Source organism: Marmota monax, unplaced genomic scaffold (assembly GCF_021218885.2).
Source record: "Marmota monax isolate L192 unplaced genomic scaffold, Marmota_monax_Labrador192_F-V1.1 WCK01_AAM20220418_F8-fsc00164, whole genome shotgun sequence".
Classification (NCBI taxonomy): Eukaryota; Metazoa; Chordata; class Mammalia; order Rodentia; family Sciuridae; genus Marmota; species Marmota monax.
The window spans coordinates 3,721,175-3,741,401 of NW_026693313.1; the positions used below are offsets into that span (position 1 = coordinate 3,721,175).

The 20,227-nt window shown below is 39.8% G+C and overlaps 1 protein-coding gene across 4 annotated transcripts in view; it reads left to right on the forward strand.

Moving 5' to 3' along the window:
* The window catches only part of Tulp4 (TUB like protein 4), a 221,600-nt gene that overhangs the window by 99,456 nt on the left and 101,917 nt on the right, over positions 1–20,227 (forward strand). Inside the window, exon 1 of one of the 4 annotated variants that reach the window (XM_058583199.1) lies at positions 952–1,730. The exons of the other annotated variants lie outside the window; for them this stretch is intronic. Coding sequence (XP_058439182.1) covers positions 1,674–1,730 — 57 coding nt within the window. The 5' untranslated portion in view covers positions 952–1,673. Of the gene's footprint in view, positions 1–951; positions 1,731–20,227 lie in introns of those variants that run through there. 4 annotated transcript variants of the gene reach the window in all.

Below are 20,227 nucleotides of genomic sequence, written 5' to 3' on the forward strand. Positions count from 1 at the left end.
AGTACATGATTCCATTTATATGAAACCCTGGGAAGACAGAAAACCAGATCATTGATTGCCTGGGAAGACAGAGGAGGTAAAAGTATGTGAGAATTTATGGAGTGATGGAATTTGACTGTAGTGGTAGTTATATGGGTGTGCAAATGTGCCAAAATTCAATGGAAGGTATACTTAATGAGCATTTTGTTGTATTTAAGCTATATTTTTAAAAAGCTGATTAATAAATGAAAGTTCAAGAGGGAGGTGCAAGGGAGGTGCAGGCCAGAGGCCAGAGTGTGAAGTTGGCAGCACAGAGGGAAATACGAGTTCTCCACCTGGAGCGGAGAAGGCCAGCATGGGGAAGTGCCTGTGGAAATTGAATTTAAAGAACATTTTGGGATGCAGTGGCAACAAGTGGAATGTTGTATTTCTGAAAAATTGGATTCCGTTACAAACGAATGGTGTTGATAACCAGAAGACTGGGTGAAAGGGGAGGGAAGGAATCTGTGAATGTTTATTTGGCAGGTAATTGTCATTCAGATATTTACTTATCATTGAGAGAGATGGCAGATTATCAGAATGATACTGTAGACTCTGAGCAACAAGACAGGCCCTGAGCAAGCGAAAGCCCTCCCAGGAGAGGGACCAGCAAAAGGTACAGCCATGTCCATCATCTGAGATGATCATCCTCATCAGAAATGAGCTGTTACTGCACTTTCATGCCGTAAGCAGAATTGCATAAATGCACTTGCTCGTGCATTCGGGCTCAGGCCTGCCCTTTTGCTCTGTTTCTGTTCATCTCACCTTTTGTTGTTGTTCCTCTGATCCTCCCTTCTTACCTTTGTTTGTGTTAACCAAAACACTTTTCCATACATCTTTTTTACCTTGCTATGGGTTTTAAGTTCTATTTCTTTGCTTTTTATTTTAAGTGACTGCTCTAAGGATTATAACCTTCATCTTGAATGTATCATGTTATATTTGAAATGAACATTGCATTTTCATGGTGAAATGCAGGAACCTTGCAGCAATCTAGATCCATTCATCCCTCCCTTGGGTGCTGTTGTCCTGACTCTCAGTTTCTGGGTGAGATTAGAATTGTTGGATGGTTCTGAGAAGGACAGGCAGGAGTAGCCATCACTGTTAGGGGAACATCCAAATTCACTCTTTATTTGACTGGAGTAGTATTTAAATACAGTTTGTAGAAAAAAATTTAGAAGTTCATGAGTAGCATGTGTTTTGCTGTTTAAAAACAGCGATATATTGCCCTTACAATTGAGAGAGGAGAGTCTAGGTCCCTACAAGAAAACTCCAAAAGCCCTTTAATCCTTGTGCCAGATTGTCTGGCTTTTCACAAGTTTTTTCTGTAATCAGTGGATTAGTGTTATAGCTTAAAACATTTTTTTGATCATACACATAAAAATTTTAGGTGCCTTATTTATTTTGCATCAAGAATATTCAAACTCCTCAGTTTTGAAAATTTCTCTAGTAATTGAAAGATTACTTTTATTGGTCTCTACACAGAAGGACCCATAGCATCATTGAAATAGCCCTGTTGCATAACTGTCCTCCTGTGTCTAAAAATACTCAGCTGAGTGGCGTCAGCTCTTGCCCAGGGTTATGAACCCATACTCTTGAGGTATTTGTACTCACTCTGACCAGACTGTCTTTCAGTATGTCCAGCAAAGTGACCTTTCATGGATAACACTGAACTTGTCCCAGTGACATCTGATACTGGTGGAGTTACTTTCAATGTAAGAGACTGTGTTTGTGTTTATTCAGTTTGACCAGCCATCGGAGGGATTTTCATGATTTTATTTATACTTCCCTAAGGTCTGGGAACCTGGGAAGTAGGGTATCTGTATGTGTACTTACATAAAAACCATTGTGTCATGACTCTGACTGACACAGTATCCCTATTAGGCAGGTGCTTGTCTGGCTATGTGCTATTTGAGATTAATATTCCTTTTATTGCCTGTTCCATCACATGAAAAACCATAGAACCTGTGTCCAGGTTACAAATAATTTATAGAGCCTAAAATACGCAGGTAATTGCTTGGGGATACAGATATGGAGGTTCAGTAAGACTTTTTGAGGAATGTGTTTACGTGACAGGTTGTGCAAAGCAACTGATATTTGTATATGAATCACTGTTATATCATTCAGAGTTAAGATCTGTTTTTTTACCCACTTAAGAGTACCAGGTAGATTTTTATATGTTGTTATTTTGGTGTTTTGATGTGTGTTTCTGAGTTAAAGAGACAGCCATGTATTTTTTGTTTTTATTGACACTATATACATAGCTGCTATGTGCAATGTCTCAGTTTTATAAATGCATATCAATATTGTGAAATAATGTCATTAAAGTAATTCAGCTTTAAAAATGTATAAATTCTCTTCATTGAGGTGCAAATCAAAAGCGGTTGTCAATTATTTATCGAAACTTCATGTTTCAAAATAAGGAGGAAAAATTGTTTTTGTGTTAAATATGGAGGAAATGGAATATATTACAAAGGTTCCAGGTAACTTGACCAACCAAGTACATAGTTAATGAAATGACTAACAAATTTAAATTGGAATTCTTCTTCATTTTTAAATTTTTCATTTTTTAATTTGTTCTAATTAGTTATACATGACAGTAGAATGCATTTTTGACACATTGCACACAAATGGAGCACAACTTCTCAATCTGGCTGTACATGGTGCAGTCACATGGGTAGTGTAATCATACATGTATAAAGGGTAATAATTTCCATCTCATTCCACTGTCCTTCCCATCCCACACATCCTCCCTTCCCCTCTGCACAATCCAAAGTTCTTTCATTCTTCCTTATCACCCCTCCCTCACCCCCCATTATGGATCAGCATCTGTTTATCAGAGAAAATATTCCACCTTTGGTTTTTTGGGTTTGACTTATTTCACTTAGCATGATATTCTCCATTTACTGACAAGTGCCATAATTTTATTCTTCATTAAGGCTGAGTAATATTCCATTGTGTGTATGTATATTTTCTTTATCCATTCATCTGTTGAAGGGCATTTAGGTCAGTTCCATAGTTTAGCTGTTATGAATTGAGCTATTGTAAACATTGATGTGCCTGCGTCACTGTAGTTTGTTGATTTTAAATCCTTTGGGTACAAATCAAGGAGTGGGATAGCTGGATCAAATGGTGGTTCCATTCCAAGTTTTCTAAGGAATCGCCATACTGCTTTCCAGAGTGGTTGCACCAATTTTCAGTCCCACCACCGAAGTATGAGTGTAACTTTTCCCCCCGCATCCTTGCTAACACTTACTATTGCTTGTATTCTTGATAATTGCCATTCTGACTGGAGTGAGATGAAATCTCAGTGTAGTTTTAATTTGCGTTTCTCTTAATTTGCTAGAGATGTTGAACATTGTTTCATATATTTGTTGATCAGTTATATTTCTTCTTCTGTGAAGTGTATGTTCAGTTCTTTAGCTCATTTATTGATTGGGTTATTTATTTATTTGGTATTAAGTTTTTTGAGTTCTTTATATATCCTGGAGTTAGTGCTCTGTCTGCGTCACTGAGGAGCATGTGGTAAAGATTTTCACCCATTCTGTAGGCGCTCTCTTCACATTATTGTTTCCTTTGCTGATAAGAAGCTTTTTAGTTTGAACCCATCCCATTTACTGATTCTTTTTTTTTTAATTTATTTTATTCAAACTTGTTTATGGACACAGTGCTTTTATTTATTTTTATGTGATGCTGAGGATTGAACTCAGTGCCTTACACATGCTAGGCAAGTGCTGTATCACTGAGCTAGAACTCTAGCCCCCCACCTATTAATTCTTGATTTTAACTTCTTGTTCTTTAGAAGTCTTGTTGAGGAGGTCAGGTCCTAAGCCAACACAATGAAGATTTGAGCCTACTTTTGCTTCTTTTAGGTGCGGTCTCTGTGCTAGTGCCAAAGTCTTTGATCCACTTTGATTTGATTTTCATGCAGGGTGAGAGAGGTTTAATTTCATTTTGCTACATATGGATTTCCAGTTTTCCTAGCACCATTTGTTGAATAGGCTGTTTTTTTCTCCAATGTATATTTTGGTGCCTTTGTTTGGAGAATTCTTCCTCATTTTAATCATATTCCAAGGAAGTAAGATGAATGTGAATGTTGTAAAAAATAATTTGCTAATATTTAGGAGGTATAAAAGTGTAGTTTTATAACTAACTGGAACCTAAAATGCCAAAACATAAAATTGAAAGATTGAGAGGCAGAGTTGGTTTAGAGGAAAGAATTCTAAATTGAGAATCAACATAGTACAGTTCTTTTTGACTCAGCCATTAATTACTTCTGAAGCCTTTAGCTCTGTTTTAGTTTATTGCTTTTTTTGTGTGTGTGGGGGAGTGTTAAATTATTGTTATCAAAGGGGATCTCCTTTAGTAACTAACACTCTATAGAAGGTATAGAGGGTAAACCTTGTCTTTTTTTTTTTTTTTTTTTTTTTTCCTTTCCTTGCCCAGGGCTAAGGATGGAATCCAGGCCCTGGTGAGAGCTAGGCAAGTGATCCACCATGAGCTACAACACCTCCTGTTAAACCTCAGGAAATATTCCTGTTTTATCCTCACTCTTCCTGGGCATGGGATTCTGAGGTCACTGTGGGGGCAGTCTGTTGCCAGTCTGATCATCATCACCTTCTAACTCTTTTTCATGATGGTAGCTTTCGAGGTTTTCTTTCATTGCAGTTGTCTTAAGAGGGCACTTCTTTCCCCCCTGTCTACCTGGTGATCATTGGGAGCTGTCAAGTTTTAAGATTTTTCAGTTCTGGAAAATTTTTGGCATTTGTTCTAATACTGATTTCCCTCCATTTTTGTAGCTTCATTTCTGGGAATCCTATTAGGTGTTGCTTCATCTGTTATGTCACTTAATGTTTTTTATCTCTTTCTGTACTCTGAGTGGGTTTCAGGTATTCATTTTCTATTTTGACTATGGCTGATGTTGAGTTTCTCCCATCTGTTGATCTGTATTTCTCATTTTCAGGATTTTAACAGATTTTTGTTTTCCAGTCTACCTTTTCCTGATTTTATTTCCAAAAGAATACTTTTTTGTTTGTTTGCTTTCCTTTCCCATCCCTTTGGATTTTTAACCCATTTATGTTAAGGTTGTTCTCAGTGTGCCTTGTTTTCATTTTGTCAGGAGTAAATTTATTTTCTGATCTTGAGTTTTTTTTCTTCATGAGCTTTACACTTTAAGTTTAGAAGCTTGTCTTAAGTGGAAGTCTTTGTCCCTGTCTGTGCCCTTACCTCTCTCTGTGTGTTGGTTTTGATCATCTCCTTTCTAGGCTCCTCATTTATAACTGATTTTATTTATTTTTAAAAAAATATTTATTTTTAGCATTAGGTGGACACAATATTTTATTTTTATGTGGTGCTGAGGATTGAATCCAGTGCCTCACGCATGCCAGGCGAGCGCGCTCCTACTTGAGCCATATCCTCAGCCCCTATAACTGATTTTAGTTGGGAGTTCAGGGTCCTACCTTTCCTGAGTAGGCAGCTCTCTGTGTTCCCCTGTTGCCCTCAGCATGGCCTTATCTCAGCATGGCCCTAGGCAGTGGTCACAGGTCTTTTTCAGTTTCTTCCTACAAACTGTGGAGTTGGTCGAGACTCTGTCCTACCCAGACTGATGTGCCTTTGGCCATGTTCCCTCTCCAGCCCCTGGTAATGTCTGAATCATAGAACTGTGGCTTTAGCCTTCTTGTCAGCCTTAGGTGTTTGTATGTCTCATTTCTCTTGTTTGTAAACACGACTTTCTTCCTTCCTAAAAATATTTTATCTATCATTTGAAGTAGTGAGTGGTATTAAAAACCTGAATTCAAAAGGCATCCTGCCCAGAAATTCTTTGCTTTATTTTTTCATTTTTAGTAAGTAATCTCAAAGTCCCATCTAGGGCCACATATTCTGACTTCCCAGTTGTACCAGGTAGCAAGAGGTTATCCATGGAGTCAGATATTTAGCATATTATTGTCACTTTCCCTTCCTATTGGGCCAAACAGGTTCATGAATCGGTGATCTCAGAAGATGTCTACAGGGTTGTGACCTCTGCAGAACTTTTTCCAGTCTTATTTGCCTTCCCAGTTGTTATTTTCCAAGCTGGATTTTGCTTTTGGAGAGGAAAAAACCCCACAGGAATAATGCCTTGGCCATTTACCCAAAGATCACACCTGTGGGAGTGGTGCTGGCCACTGTCCCTTTTCTGACCCTGACATCTGTCCCTTTCCCTGGCATGACTCCAGAGACTGGACATCCCCAGAAGCAGCTTCTTAGGAATAGGGACCCCTTTTCATTTTCTCCAAGGAAAACATGATTATTCAGCAGTTTGACTCTTCCCTCATGGTTTAGAGGGGCTCATGAAAGGAAGGGGAGGGATTGTTTTCTGTTGGAAAGAGGAGAAATTTCCTTTTTTTTTTTTTTTTAAAACAAACTTCTGAAGTCTATTCATGGATGATTGCTGGAGCTGTTTGTTTATGTTTTATGAATAATGTTTAATGAAGAACTGCCAAAATTGCAGTTAACATTTTTTGAAAAATAAATAAGTTAGCAAGGAAACAGCCATATGGTATCTGTTTAGAGCTGGAGGTAGGGAATCTAGCTTAAAAAAATAGACCTACAAGAAGGCTAAACACAGACCAAAACCCTTCACTTTTATTAAAATTATTAATTTGTAGTTATTTATTTTTAAGTAGATATATGAGTTTAAAACTTTTACAGATAGCATCCTAAGTTTGGCAAAGTGGAAACTCTGAGGAAATACAAATTTAATTCCAGTCACTGGTTCTCCGAGCTTACCTTCTAAGTAAAAGAAAGAATTGCACATGCTTTCTACTTTTGGGGAACCAGATGCTGCTGTTAGAGAGGAGTGGGGTGAGGGCCTGGTGTTGGGAAGGAAGGACAGCAGGGTGGAGGGAGGATCTGAGGAGGGAGTGGGAGCAGCAGTGGCCCGAGAGAGTGCTTGCCCTGTGTTTCCCAGTAGGTGCTGCCCCATCTTCTAGACATGCTGGTGATGACGTATTGCATGTGGAAGTTTGAGTTACCTGTGAATTTCATTTCCTTGATTTCCTTGTCCCTTTTTGGTTTGTCTGTTAGAAAAAATTATTATCTAGAGAGTGACTTTCCATAAAACAGTTCTCTTTTGTGTAAAAATATCATTAATTCTAAAGTGAGATAACAGAATTGAATTGTTCTCTTCAGTTTGCCTGACTCAGCATAGTGTTCTTAGCCTTTTTGAACAGCATCTTTTAGGCTTTTTGTCATACATAGAAAGTGTACATTAGTCTATTCCTAGTAGTGTTTGATGGCATTTATGAAGTAGGGCTGTTGAGCTCAGATAGCATGAATATTCTGTATGAATACTCTGTTGGCACTTTAACCTCTGGGTCAGCCAGTTAATTTCTTTCAGTTTTCTGAGCACAGAGCTTTGTTCTTTTTTCTTTTCTTTTCTTTTCTTTTTTTTTTAGAGAGAGAGAGAATTTTTAATATTTATTGTTTTAGTTTTCGGCGGACACAACATCTTTGTTTTTGTATGTGGTGCTGAGGATCGAACCCAGGCCGCACGTGTGCCAGGCGAGCGCGCTACCGCTTGAGCCACATCCCCAGCCCCAGAGCCTTGTTCTTAAAAGAGAAATGGATCATCACAAATCCATTACCGTCATAAAAACAATTTTAGGGCGTTAAACTTGGATATAGAATGTACAACAGTACCATTTTCCTTAAAATCTACACACATACTCTTTGTTTCTCTTTTTTAAAAATTATATAGTAAGGGTCTGAGATTGCACTCAGTGGCAGGGTGCTTGCCTGGCATGTGTGAGGCACTGAGTTTGATTCTCAGCACTGCATATAAATAAATAAAATAAAGGTCCGTGGACACTTAAAAATATATTGGAAAAAAAGATCTCGTTTAAAAAAATTATATAGTCATTCATGGGGGTGGGGCAAGCAAGGAGTTACAAGGTTTTAATGTTTTTATCCTCATGGCATTTTCACAGTATTTAGCAGACTATTTGTTTACCTAGCATGATATAGAGAATCCTTATGATATGGTTCTAGGTCTCTGTGTAAGAAGGTCTCTGTGTGACCTTGCAGAAAAATGTGTCATGATGTGTTCTGAAGTTGCTTGTTGGAATTCTTTTATAGTTCCAAAGCACTATTGTAGGAAATAATGTGTCACATTGCAAGAAGGATCTCCCCTTTTATAACTTCTTAGAATCAGTTTAAAAAATACAAGTAGATTTTCATGTAAAGCCCATAATTTTAACCTCAGGAGAGCATTTATTTTATGCAGCCCTTATTTTGTTACAGTGCTTTGTGATGACTGTTGTTCTACAAGGAAGGAAAATTTGAGCATTAAGACACTTTGGGTCAGCCTCTGGCATAGAGCAAGCCAGCAGCAATGGGGTCTTGAGACTGTGAGCATCCATCTGGGTAGCAGCTGTTAGAGCTTGCATCTTGACATTTTTCACTTGAACTTTCCAAAGGTGGAAGCTGAGTGAGATTCTGCTCTGTAAAAACAAGATACAGAACAAATGATGCTGTCATTTGGCTTTAGAAAATCTATACACTTCTATTTCTGTATATATAGAACATCTCTAGAAGTGATGTGTAAGCAACTGGTTGGTAATAGTGTTACCTCTGGGAAGTAACAGTGGTTGCCTCTGGGAAGGTAACCAGGAGATAGAGATGGGTGACAAGGAGCTTTGCTTCTCTGCATCCCTTTCCATTATCCAGTTTTGAACCATGTACATGTCATAAGCATTCAAACAATACATGATAAAAACACAGAAATTACATACATTTTAATAGTAGATTTGTTCAGATATAAGGGAGTCCGTTCATATTTCTCCTGTTGTTTTGCTCAAGAAGTATTATTAGGGAGTGTTAGTCTGCATGTGGAAGATTCTTTTAAAACTATTCTCCAGAGAATGGGTTCAAAGTGGGTTATGGGGACAGAAAACCCTAATTAAGCACCGTCAACTCTCTGGTTTGTTGTGGTAGCTTGTGCAGTGGTCATAAAATGGTTGTGGAGTTAGAGAGTAGCTCTGGTTATCTGCAGTTTATTCAAAGTCTCTGGGTCTTGTTTTCTTTCTAGAAATGGGGTGGACGGCTATTGGTTTTGACATCCAGCATCTTTTCACCCTTTGGGTCAGCCCTCTCCTTCTCTGCTGAGGTTTCACCTGAAAGTCCAAAACAGCTCAGAATGTTCGATGACTTAGGCCTAGGCTTTGTGTGTCCCTGGCAACAGTGAAATGGGATCCTGATCATGTTAAAGCAGTGAGATCATGATAGAGCAGTGAGAGACTTTGGTTGGCACAACGGAAGAAAAAAAATTGTTCATTTTCCCACCAGACTTGAATGAGAAGAGAATGCAAGGTTTGGGTAACCGTGTTCCACTTTCTAGCACTAGGAACCAGAGAACAAACCCATTGGAGGGGACCTTACTTTGCAGAGCCCCATGGGGTCTCAGTGAGCCTGGCTGGGCCTGGCTTTGTCTGGACTTCTCACTGTGGGGGTTAGTTAGTGTATTTTTTTCTTTAGTTTACTGCCATGTGTGTCAAATAAAAATCCCAATGGATACAGGTAATACCATTCAAGTTTTAGGATTTAGATGGATGAATGACATGCATCTATGAAACACAATACCTATCACATGGGAAGCATTCTGGTAGTTTTTAGAGTAGTCAGTCAGAAAGTCACCTCATGGTTTACCAATAACTGATTCTGAAGTGGAGCAGAATTTGCAAGATATTTAATTCCTTAACTTGGCACAGGTTATATGTGAAATACATCTAATGTATCTTGAAAGTCCGTTTGGCACATGACAGCCAAGAGCTACTAGTTTTGCTCAGGTTCCAGAGTAAAGGTCATTTGAGAGATTTGAGAAATTTGAATCCCATCTTGTTTTCTAGGTTTCAAAAAATATAAGTCCATTCTCTCTGCTATATAGAAGGATAGAAGAGAGTGGGGGGAAAAAGAAAGAAAGCAAGCCAGCCAGCTATTGGGTGACTTAAAAAACGCCAACAGAAACCCAGCAACAGCAAAACAGGCAAAGGATAAGAGACCTTCAGAAGACAGCATCTTATGACACGTGATATTTTGACTACCATTTCTTCTTTTTTTGGTAGTTGTAGATGCGCAATACCTTTGTTTTATTTGTTTATTTTTACTTGGTGCTAAGGACTGAACCCAGTGCCTCACACATGCTAGGCAAATGCTCTGCCGCTGAGCTCCAGCTCCAGCCCCAGCCCCAGCCCCAGCCTCTACCCTTCATTCTTTGCCAGCTCTTCCAAAGCAGAAAAATCAGAACAAGCAGCTATGGAGATGGAAATGGAGTTGTTTTATTTTTTAAAGCTGTTAACATTGAACCTCAGGACCCAATGGGTTACATAATAGCAGAAGTATTACTGTTGATTTTTCTGACATCTCAACACTTTCCTAAAAGTGCATTGTGGCATTCTTTTTAAAGATTAAATTGGATTAAAATAAATTTCTATTTTAAGAATTTGAGTAGCAGGAGATAATTGGTAAGGCCCTGGAGTGCTTTAGTAATGGTTGAGAATCATTGTTCTTAATAATAGAAACGATCTCTGAAATGACAAGCATTTTATACACTCTAGCTAACCTGACTTTTTAAAATAAAAATATTTCCAATATACAGGAGCTCGTGGCCCCATCTGTATCAATCAGGACTTCCTTTTCCCCTCGGGACTTTTTTTTTTTTTCTGGTTGTCTTTTGCCAAACACAATATTTCTAAATCACATTTTATTACCAGTAAGTAGAAGTTATACAAGATGTGGTTTTGTTTTGTTTTTGCTGTTTCAATACTTTCATGTCCTAAAGAAGTAGCCCACACTACAGCAGTTAGAAAACATGAAGAATTAGGAAATCAAGTTGATATTTAGGTAATTTTCATGCAATAGTTATAGCAACTGTTGGTGGTGGTCTCTGTCAGTACAACATGAATATTGAGCAAGGCCTGACCAGCTTGGCCCTGCTCAGACAGAAAGAACCTGAAAATTAGAGTAGGGTGATGGAGTGGGGTGGAAACTTAGTCAGGTTTTACAGAGTTCTCCATTGTGAGTGAGAGTCCAGACAGTGCTAACGATGAGAACGGAATTACAGGGATGTTAGTTTACCCCACCTACATAGCTCTTCCTGTGTCCTAGGCGACATCTTATGTACTTTGCGGGAATTGGCCTGTTGAATCCTCCTAGGAGCCCTCTGAGGCAGGTGCTTCATCAGGAAACTGGGGGTGGTTCAGTGACTTGCACCTGGCACGCAGTGGGAAAGTGGGAAATTGGTGCTTTCCACCACCTGTCGCGTCTCCTGGAGCCGTATTCCTTCGAGTAGCCACAGATTAAGAAGTCAAAAGTGATGTGCTGCCAGGGAGACCGAATAAATGGTTACAGAATTCAGCACGCAGGGTCATTCATTTTGGCAGTCTTTGTCACCCTGGCTGACTTTGTACCAGGACCAGACTTAAATGCTGTGTTCAGTTCCACTTGGTTATGGAGTTTATATCTACATGATAATTCTGTATTTGAAATTAAGTGCTTTTTAAGGAGAGGACATTTGGGTTCAGCTGGTGGTAGCAGCCTTGGGTGTCTGCAAAGCTGACTTCTCCAGGAAGCTGCCTTTTTAGGTGCCTCTATCCAGACTATAGACGTTTTTCCTGGGGACTTATTTATAATACACATCTACCAGCTGTGTTATAATGTAGCATGTTTTTAGGTTTTTTTCCTGTTGATATGTTCAGCAGATGTTTATTGAACTCCTGCTGTGTTCCAGTGGTTGGAAATATGGTTTTAGGATACAATCTGGTCCTTGGAGACTGTGTAGATTCCAAATGGGCAGAGAGCTCAGAAGACCTTACCAAAGGGAATAGGGGTTGTGGGGTATGCTGTGGTTCCAGTGGTTCTGAGAAGAGTCTGAGAAAGGCATATTTTCCTTTGTGATGAAAGAAATACCAAACTCGGGAAAATGTGAATCTCTGTGTTTACACATCATGCTGTTTGGGAACCTTGGTTGCAGGCTGTTTCTTGTTTTTCAATAGTGCCATTAGGATGCTATTAATAACACTAATACAGAGGCCTGCTTGGGTGCCGTGCTGCTCAGAAAGGACAGACGTTTTCCAGGAGCAGGTCACAAGTGTGGCTGTACTGCAAATATGGGTGGCTTCTTGTGAGTTATAGTGATTTCCCCCAAATGGAAAGAAATTGAGTTATGAAATTCAAAGAAGATAGCTACTTCATTAGTTTTCTAGGATCAGCTCCCCATTTTGTGTCCCGTCCTGGAAACTTTGCCCGATGGGAGAAGAGGGGAGGTCAAGGGTTTTGCTCCCAGACTGCCACTGACCATGCCATTCCTTTGTTCTCCGTGTAATTTCAGAAATTTACCATTTTACTTTTTAATGTCTTACAAGTAGTCGAAGTAGTCCAAGTTGTCTATAGAATGTTGCTCTCTTCTAATGATAGTAAAATAATGAACATAGGTAGTTTGACACCGTATCATTTGCAAGTAAGGTGTAGTGGTTTTAGTTTTTCAACAGCAAATGTATTCGGGAGTGGTTTCTTCTAGGACTCATTATATTTTTATTTTAAAACATGTCTGAACTGTGATATTTTTTCAAAGTAGCTTATTAAGGACATATTTTCAATGGGTTTACATAGTTATTAGGGTATTATTTCTCTCTTTAAAATTGTGACCTTTTTATACTTACATAAACTTAAGTGTTAAAGAAGCCAGGTACTCATATATAAGTTAAACAACTAAATAAGTTCTTTTAAACCCAATAACTCCTTTTCTCTTTGTCTTCTTTTTTGAGATAAGTGTTCACTATGTTGTTCTGGCTGGCCTTGAACTCCTGGGCTCAAGTTATCCTCCTACTATAGCCTCCCGAGTAGCTGGAACTATAGGCATGCACCACCACCCCCAGCTTTAAACTAATATATACAATATAGAAATATGTTGAGATCCTCATGAATAAGAACTCATTAGCTCTGTGTATGAAGTATGTTTACTACGTGCCCAGCACTGTCTTATGCACAAAGTAATATCACTGTGGCTACATCTTATAATTTACTTTAGAAAAGCAAATGGGTAACAATAACCACAACATTATATGTGGGGTTTTTTTTTTGTTGTTGTTGTTTGTTTGTTTTTTGTTTTCTTTGGCTGGGTTTTATGCTGAGGATATGTGAACCATTGCATTTAAACCTCAGAAATATTACCTAGGGGAAGGTATTCTTATCCTCATTGTTTTTATAGATGAGAAAACAAATACTTGGAAAAGTTAAAGTAGCCTTGCTAAGTTTAACTGTATAGTAGTTTGTTGTTTTAAATATAAAAGAAATTTGCCCTAGATGTTTATATTTTTCACCTCTTCACATGACTATCATTTACACAGATTTTGAGCCTCTGCATTTGTGTTAGACGCTGTGCTGGGTGTTGATAATATGGAGATAAAAATGCTGGGATCTCTACCCTTGATGAGCCAAGTCTAGTGGAGAGGCCTCTTCCCTGCATATGAGATGGCACAAAACATTTATGAGGGCCTTATATGTGCTACAGTAGTTTTATATATTATCTTTTAACACATAGGGTTAAATTTTGTGATGGTTATTTTGTGTTGTAGCATAGCAAGCCATTCCAAAACTTACTACTTGAAATAGCTGTTTATTTAGCTGAAGATTTTGTGGGTCAACAAGTTGGCTTGGATTGAGCCAGACTGCTCTTCTGGTTTTAGTAGACTCAATCATGTGTCTCAGATCATCTGCCAGTCAGCCAGGCAGTTGTGCTCTGAGATTGGCAGGCAGTCAGTTGGAATGGCAGGGGCAGCCAGGCCACTGTCTCTCTTCACCAGCAGGCTAGCCTGGACTTGTTTTCTTGGCAGCTGGACAAGATTCAAGAGATGGAGCTGAGGTATGCAAGGTCTCTTGAGGCCTGCGCTTAGAACTGTCACATCCTTTCATGCAACATTCTGTTGGCCAGAGGTACAAGGCAAGCCTAGATTCAAGGTATAGAGAAATAGTCCTCTCCTTTTGATGGGAGGACCTACAAAGTCACATTGCAAAGTGAGGAGATGATTTGTGGCCAATTTTGTGATCTTCCCCAAGTTTTATAAAAGTAACATACACCAATCTCATTGAGACTTAAAAGGAAGTGATAATTCTAGGGTTTCTGTCTTGTAATTGTGTTGATATTGTTAGTGGACCTTGTTCTGGGCTGCTCACCACTTGAAAACCAATATTTAGGAGCCAAGTGCTCATGGGGATCGGCAGGTACCCTGCAAGATGGAGGAGGCTGTTATTCTCAAAGCTCTGTCTTGAGAGTTCAGGGTTGCAAATGACTTTCATAGGGAGAGAAAGGAGGAGCAAGGGAGAATGACAGAAAGGCTGCATGCTAAGTGGGGTCTTTGTCAATCGGAGTGTGTCTGCTTTTTTCTTTCTCTGGCCACACCATTGTAATGGACCTTGAACTTCTAGGGCTAGTTCCTATAGTTCTTTATAGACAGATCACTTTTCTGCAAGTTGAACCTTATAACAGTTTGCATGCTTCATGTAGTTGATACACAGAACTAAAGGCTAGGGGGAGGGTGTTACACATTCTGATATTATCTGAAAGTCACCAAATGTTCTAGCTTCTGTAAATCTAAAGACAGATTGTTTTTGTTAATATATTAATTATTTAGGTGCGGCTCCTTCTTGGAATTTAGAATGCTGGACAAAAGGGGAAGAACTGGCAAGAGGGAGGGGATGTCATTCTTGTAAGAGGCATAGGGATGGGACATATCCTTGCAAGGGCAAACAGATGGGAAGTGAAAGTGACTGCCAAGACAATTCCCAAAGGAGCGGCCACTGTTACAATATCGTGTATAGAAAACATGAGCAATTAGTATGAGGGAGTTCGTTTTGAGGGAAAGATAAGGTCAGTTGGGAATTTTGAGTTAGAGGCAATAGTGGATTATCTCAGTGGAAGTGAGTGTATATTTAATTGTAAATTAGGACCTGGAAAAGTCAGGACTCAAGACAGAGCATTTGGAATCACATTCCCAGGGGTGATAGGTGGAGCCAGAATAGTGGGAGAAGGGCAGACATCTGTGTGTGTGTGGCTTGTCTGAGGAGAGCCAGGAAGGAGCAGAGAGACCAGTTAGGAGGTTGCTAGGAGAGGCCAGGCTGGTGGCATATGTGATGGTGCGACTGGTTCTATTCTGGGTATGTCCTGGAGGTAGAGTGACAGAATTCACCAGTGAATCACATTTGAGGTATGATGAAGAAAATACAGAGCTCCCTGGCCTCATGAGTTGGAAGGGTGAAGTTGCCTTTACCGAGGTGGTGAAGGTAGACTACCATGTTTGTTCCGCTCTACTGAACCTGTGCCTGGAGTTGCACCAGGAAGGACTGCTCCAAATCATCACAAAATAGGACTGAGTGGGTTTCCAGAGGAAGGAGCACTAAATGCCAGGGTGATTAGTCCCAAGCACTTACTGTGGGAACTTACACACAGCTCTGCAGCAGTCCTACTGGACTGGAAGAGAAAAGAAGGTTCTAGCTCGTGTGCCCACAGGGGCCAGGGTATGGAGTTTATGTGAGGCCCTGGAGCATTTGACTCAGGCCTGGGACCACAGCATTTGGAGTAGGCCCTTCAAGAGCTCTGCTTTGGACTTGTTAGGTTCATAAGCTTATCTGACAGCCATATGGAGATGGTGAATGGCAGTTTCATAAAGGATTCTGGAGTTCACAGGGGAGATTAGGCTGGAGCTAAAATTGGGAGCCAACTATATGTAGTTTGTATTTCAAGCCACTTAAAAAAGACACCAGACTGAATGAGATCACCAAGGGTGTTTTAACAGATGACCCGTGATGGGAACCAAGTGGAGGCTGTAGGACTAGAGAGGAGATTTTCCAGGGTTATTTCAAAGAAAACTGGAAAGGGCTGGGTGACAGACTTGATCTAAGGCCTTAAAGAAAAGGAGGAATTAAAGATGTCTCCCAGATTGTAAAAGAGTTTGAAGGTAAAAATAGGCAAGCTTCCTGGTTTCACTTACTTTGAGGTCTTATCAGCAGTTTTTCGTTTTAATCCTTATTTACATTAAAACAGTGATCCCGTGAGACTCAAATATACTTTTGAGACTGTCCACAGAGATTCAGCAGGAACTCTGGATGGCCCCTTCCTGCAGCCAGACCACACAGTTCCCTGTGTTCTGGCAGTAACAGGGTTAGAAAAGAGCTGTGCTGAATCCTTGATCTTAGCCTTCAAGTGGCCTTCCTATGCGTAGCAGGCACACCTTACGTAGCCTGATTGGTTCTTTCTCATACCTTTCAAGCAGAACAAAGTACCAGAAAGAACACACCTGACCCAAGTGTGTATGTTTGTACCATTGCACCAAAGGGCAAAAGAGGGTTATTAGTCTCTAAGCTGAGATGACTAATAAACTTAGGGTTGGACTCTTTCCATTTGACAAGAGCCCAGGCACTGTGCCAGGCTCCAGATAGAAGGCCAGAGGAAACAGCTGTCCTTCCCAGGGGGGCTCTTGCCAGAGTAGACAGACGTGGCATGGGCAGGGTCACACTTTGCCTGTGCCAGGTAGAGGGCTCCACAGGCGTTTCCCAGATGTTTTGCTCCGATTTGAGGTGATTTGAAGAAAATGAGTTTTGGGAGAAGGGAAAGACTTCATTTCTTACTTGACAGTGAGCTTCCTCTCTCAAATTAGTGTTTCTTTGATACAGTACTATAATTTTACCTGAGAGTATTCTTTTTTTTTTAATTTTTTTTAGTTGTAGATGGACAGACAGTATGTCTTTATTTTATTTATTTTTATATGGTGCTAAGGATTGAACCCAGTGCTTCACACATGCTAGGCAAGTGCTCTGCCACTGAGCTACGGCCCCAGCCCTGAGATTGTTCTTGAATGTTAAGTATTTTGAATTTTAAAAGGCATATGAGATGTACATAGCATAGAGCATGAAGGTCTCCCCACAGGTCTGGGGCATCATGCTGTACTCAAACAGACCTCACTCAATGGGATGGAGATAGACTGAAAGAGCCTAAGTCAGCTGAGGCTTTATCATTGATGGAGTGAGATTTATATACCTTAGAATGGTGAATCATTGATAATGGACTTGTATTTCAAACATAGGGCTCTGTTTGGTTTTGTTTTTTCCTTTTCGGACTTGATGTTCATTAGAGTTGTGGGGTCTATTTTATTTATTTTTTTAGTGGTACTGGGGTTTGAACCCAGAGCTTCACACTTGCTGGGCAAGTGTTCTATCAACTGGCTGCATCCCTAGTCCCTATGGGGTATATTTCAGGATGTGGGAATGAAATGACTGAATTTGTGACTTGCTCCATGGGGTGCATTCTGCCTTCTGAGCTGTAGAAGTAAATAGCTATTGATCCAAGAAGGCCATTCAAGTGTATTTATTCATTAATAACGACAGTAATATAGGTTCATTTATCTTTATCAAAGCTCAGATTATGAATACTGAACTTCTCTTAATGGAACCCCAAATAGAGTGAATTGAATATGTATTTACTTGGATTTGGCACTATCACCTTTAACTAAATGCAGCACAATTACTGTTTACATGTATGTCTCCCTAATTAGACTGGAAGCTCCTTTCAGGTAAAGAATATGCAATTTCCTTTTTATCTCTGGCATCTGACGTAGCAGACACTCATGTGGTACATGCATCCAAGTCTGCTTGCTTAGGTTTGGCTCTATGGTCCTTGTGTCTACTGATCTCATCTGCCACAGATGAGATGGCATTTGTTATGTTATTTGACTCACTTATTTGAAAAGGACACTGTTCTAATTAATATGTCTGGAGAAGTGGAGGGCAAGGGAGCAGCTTCAGTGCCCTATGAGCTGATGAGGACTGTTTCTGATAGTTTGCCTCACAGTTGAATGGGAAAACAAGCCTTCCAACCTTGTTAAGGGTCTTCCTACACATGGGTGGTGGAATTCCTCCTCTTTCTTCTCCATTGGTCATGCTCCTTCAGGCAGCAAAGAGGGCAGAGAGCTTTGGAGTCCACTCCAAAGAGAGTTTGCCAAGGAGTGGTTTGCCACTCCTTTCTAGTTTCAATTCAACTCTCTGGGCCAGATTCTCTCCTCTGAAATGATTAATAAATAAGGTCTACCCACAAGTGTGCAGTAAGAGTGAAATGGGATACTTTAAATGATATATTGTATGGGCTGGGGCTGTGACTCTGTGGTAGAGTGCTCACCTACTATGTGCGAGGCCCTGGGTTCGATCTTCAGCATCACATAAAAATAAATAAATAAAATAAAGGTATTCTTTAAAAAGTCAATTACTTTAAATAATAATAATAATGATATGTTGTGGGGCAAGCTACTTAGTAAGTCTGGACAAATGGGAATTCTCATCACTGATAACCCCTTTACAAGCCATGAGACTTCCAGATCAGTTAACTTTTTTTTTTTTTTAATATTTCTTAGTTGTCAATGGATCTTTATTTTATTTATTTATATATGGTGCTGAGAATCGAACTCAGTGCCTCACACATGCTAGGCAAGGGCTGTATCACTGAGCCACAACCCCAGCCCCCAGATCATTAACTTTGGCATTATTTGAGAAATTGAGTTGTCATGACAGTAGGGGTAGACATATTAATTAGAGCAGTGTCCTTTTCAAATAAGTGAGTCAAATAACAAAACAAATGCCATTAATCTTATGAAGTTGAACAGGAATGAGGCTGTTTCAGAAATGGCAGGACTCAGGTTCGACAATCAAGATCATAGCCAATTTAGCCACTACTGGCTCATGAGAAGCATTGTCTGGAGCATTTTGCTTAATCTGAACCTAAATTCAAGCTATCTTGCTCAGCACCCACTTCAAAATTTCATGGCCATTAAGGTGTGGTACCTGGACTCAAAGCCAATCTTGCAATTACAGGCTTTTGGTACTTCTTACTGCTTTGTATCACACCGTCTGCCCAGTATACATTCCACTAGGTGTCAAGGGTAATGAAAGCACTTCTAAACTTTGTAAATCCTGTGAGACCCTACAAACTAGTTCCTCGTTGTAACACAAACATGAGTGCATTTACTTTCATGGTCTTATAGTAAGGATGGTAGGGAAATAACAAAAGTGGCACACACAACAATTAATATTACATATATTTGACTATTACTATCATGAAGGTGTTGTTTTTCATCATTTAGATAGAAGTAGTTACCTGTGATCAAGGTCATGAATAACTGTTAAATGAAACTTACAAAGGTAAGTAAAAATGTACCGTAGAACTCACCCACACCCAGCATGGGCATGACAGGCGAGTCCACAATGCCTAGAAGCTATGTTTTGAGCTGGACTTGAAAGGGTTTAAGGGACACAGAAGAGCCAGGCAAGCTGTTCTGAGTGTGATGAAAGAGCCTGAGGGAACTGGGAAGGTTCCCCCAGCTAACAAAGGCTGGGACACTTGGTGCATGGGTGTAAGGGCAGAATAGTGTGGGAACTGCAGAGGGGGTTTGTGTTTGACATTTGTGATTAAATGTTTACTTTGAACAGGCTGATTAGATGGGTGCAGCGACCATCTTTTCAGAGTTGAATGTTGGCTGGATGTAGTGGCGCGTGCCTGTGATCCCAGCGGCTCAGGGGGCTGAGGCAGGAGGATTGCAGGTTCAAAGCCAGCCTCAGCAAAAGCATGGCACTAAGCAGTTCAGTGAGACCTTGTCTCTAAATAAAATACAAAATAAGGCTGGGGATGTGGCTCAGTGGTTGAATGCCCCTGAGTTCAATTCCCGGTACAAAAAAAAAAAAAAAAGAGTTCAATGTGGTTTTAGAAGAAAATGAGAGCTAGTAAAGTAGCTGAATTTGTAAAGTGGTTGAGACTTCAGACCTAAGAATCAGACATTATCCCAGGACCATAGATAAAGGTTGGTCCATCAGTGATTGCTGAGTCAGGTTGCTAAAATGAGGAGACTAGTGAAGGACTAGAATTGCAGTCTTCTTAAATATTCCAAATGTTGCTTTTCTTTTTAAACATAAAGCCAATATTTTATCCCCAGAATGTAGTGTACATATGACAAGGTAATTTAATTTAGAAAATTTGACATTCAGTTTAAGAATTTCATGCCTGTTTAGCATTTATTTTTATATCTTTTTATATGTTGGCATTGGTTGATTCTTTTTTCTCAGGCCAAGCCTCTACTTTATTGACAAGTTAATAGCCAGCTGCCTGAACTGGGTTGAGGTAGCATTGTAACCCCAGCTA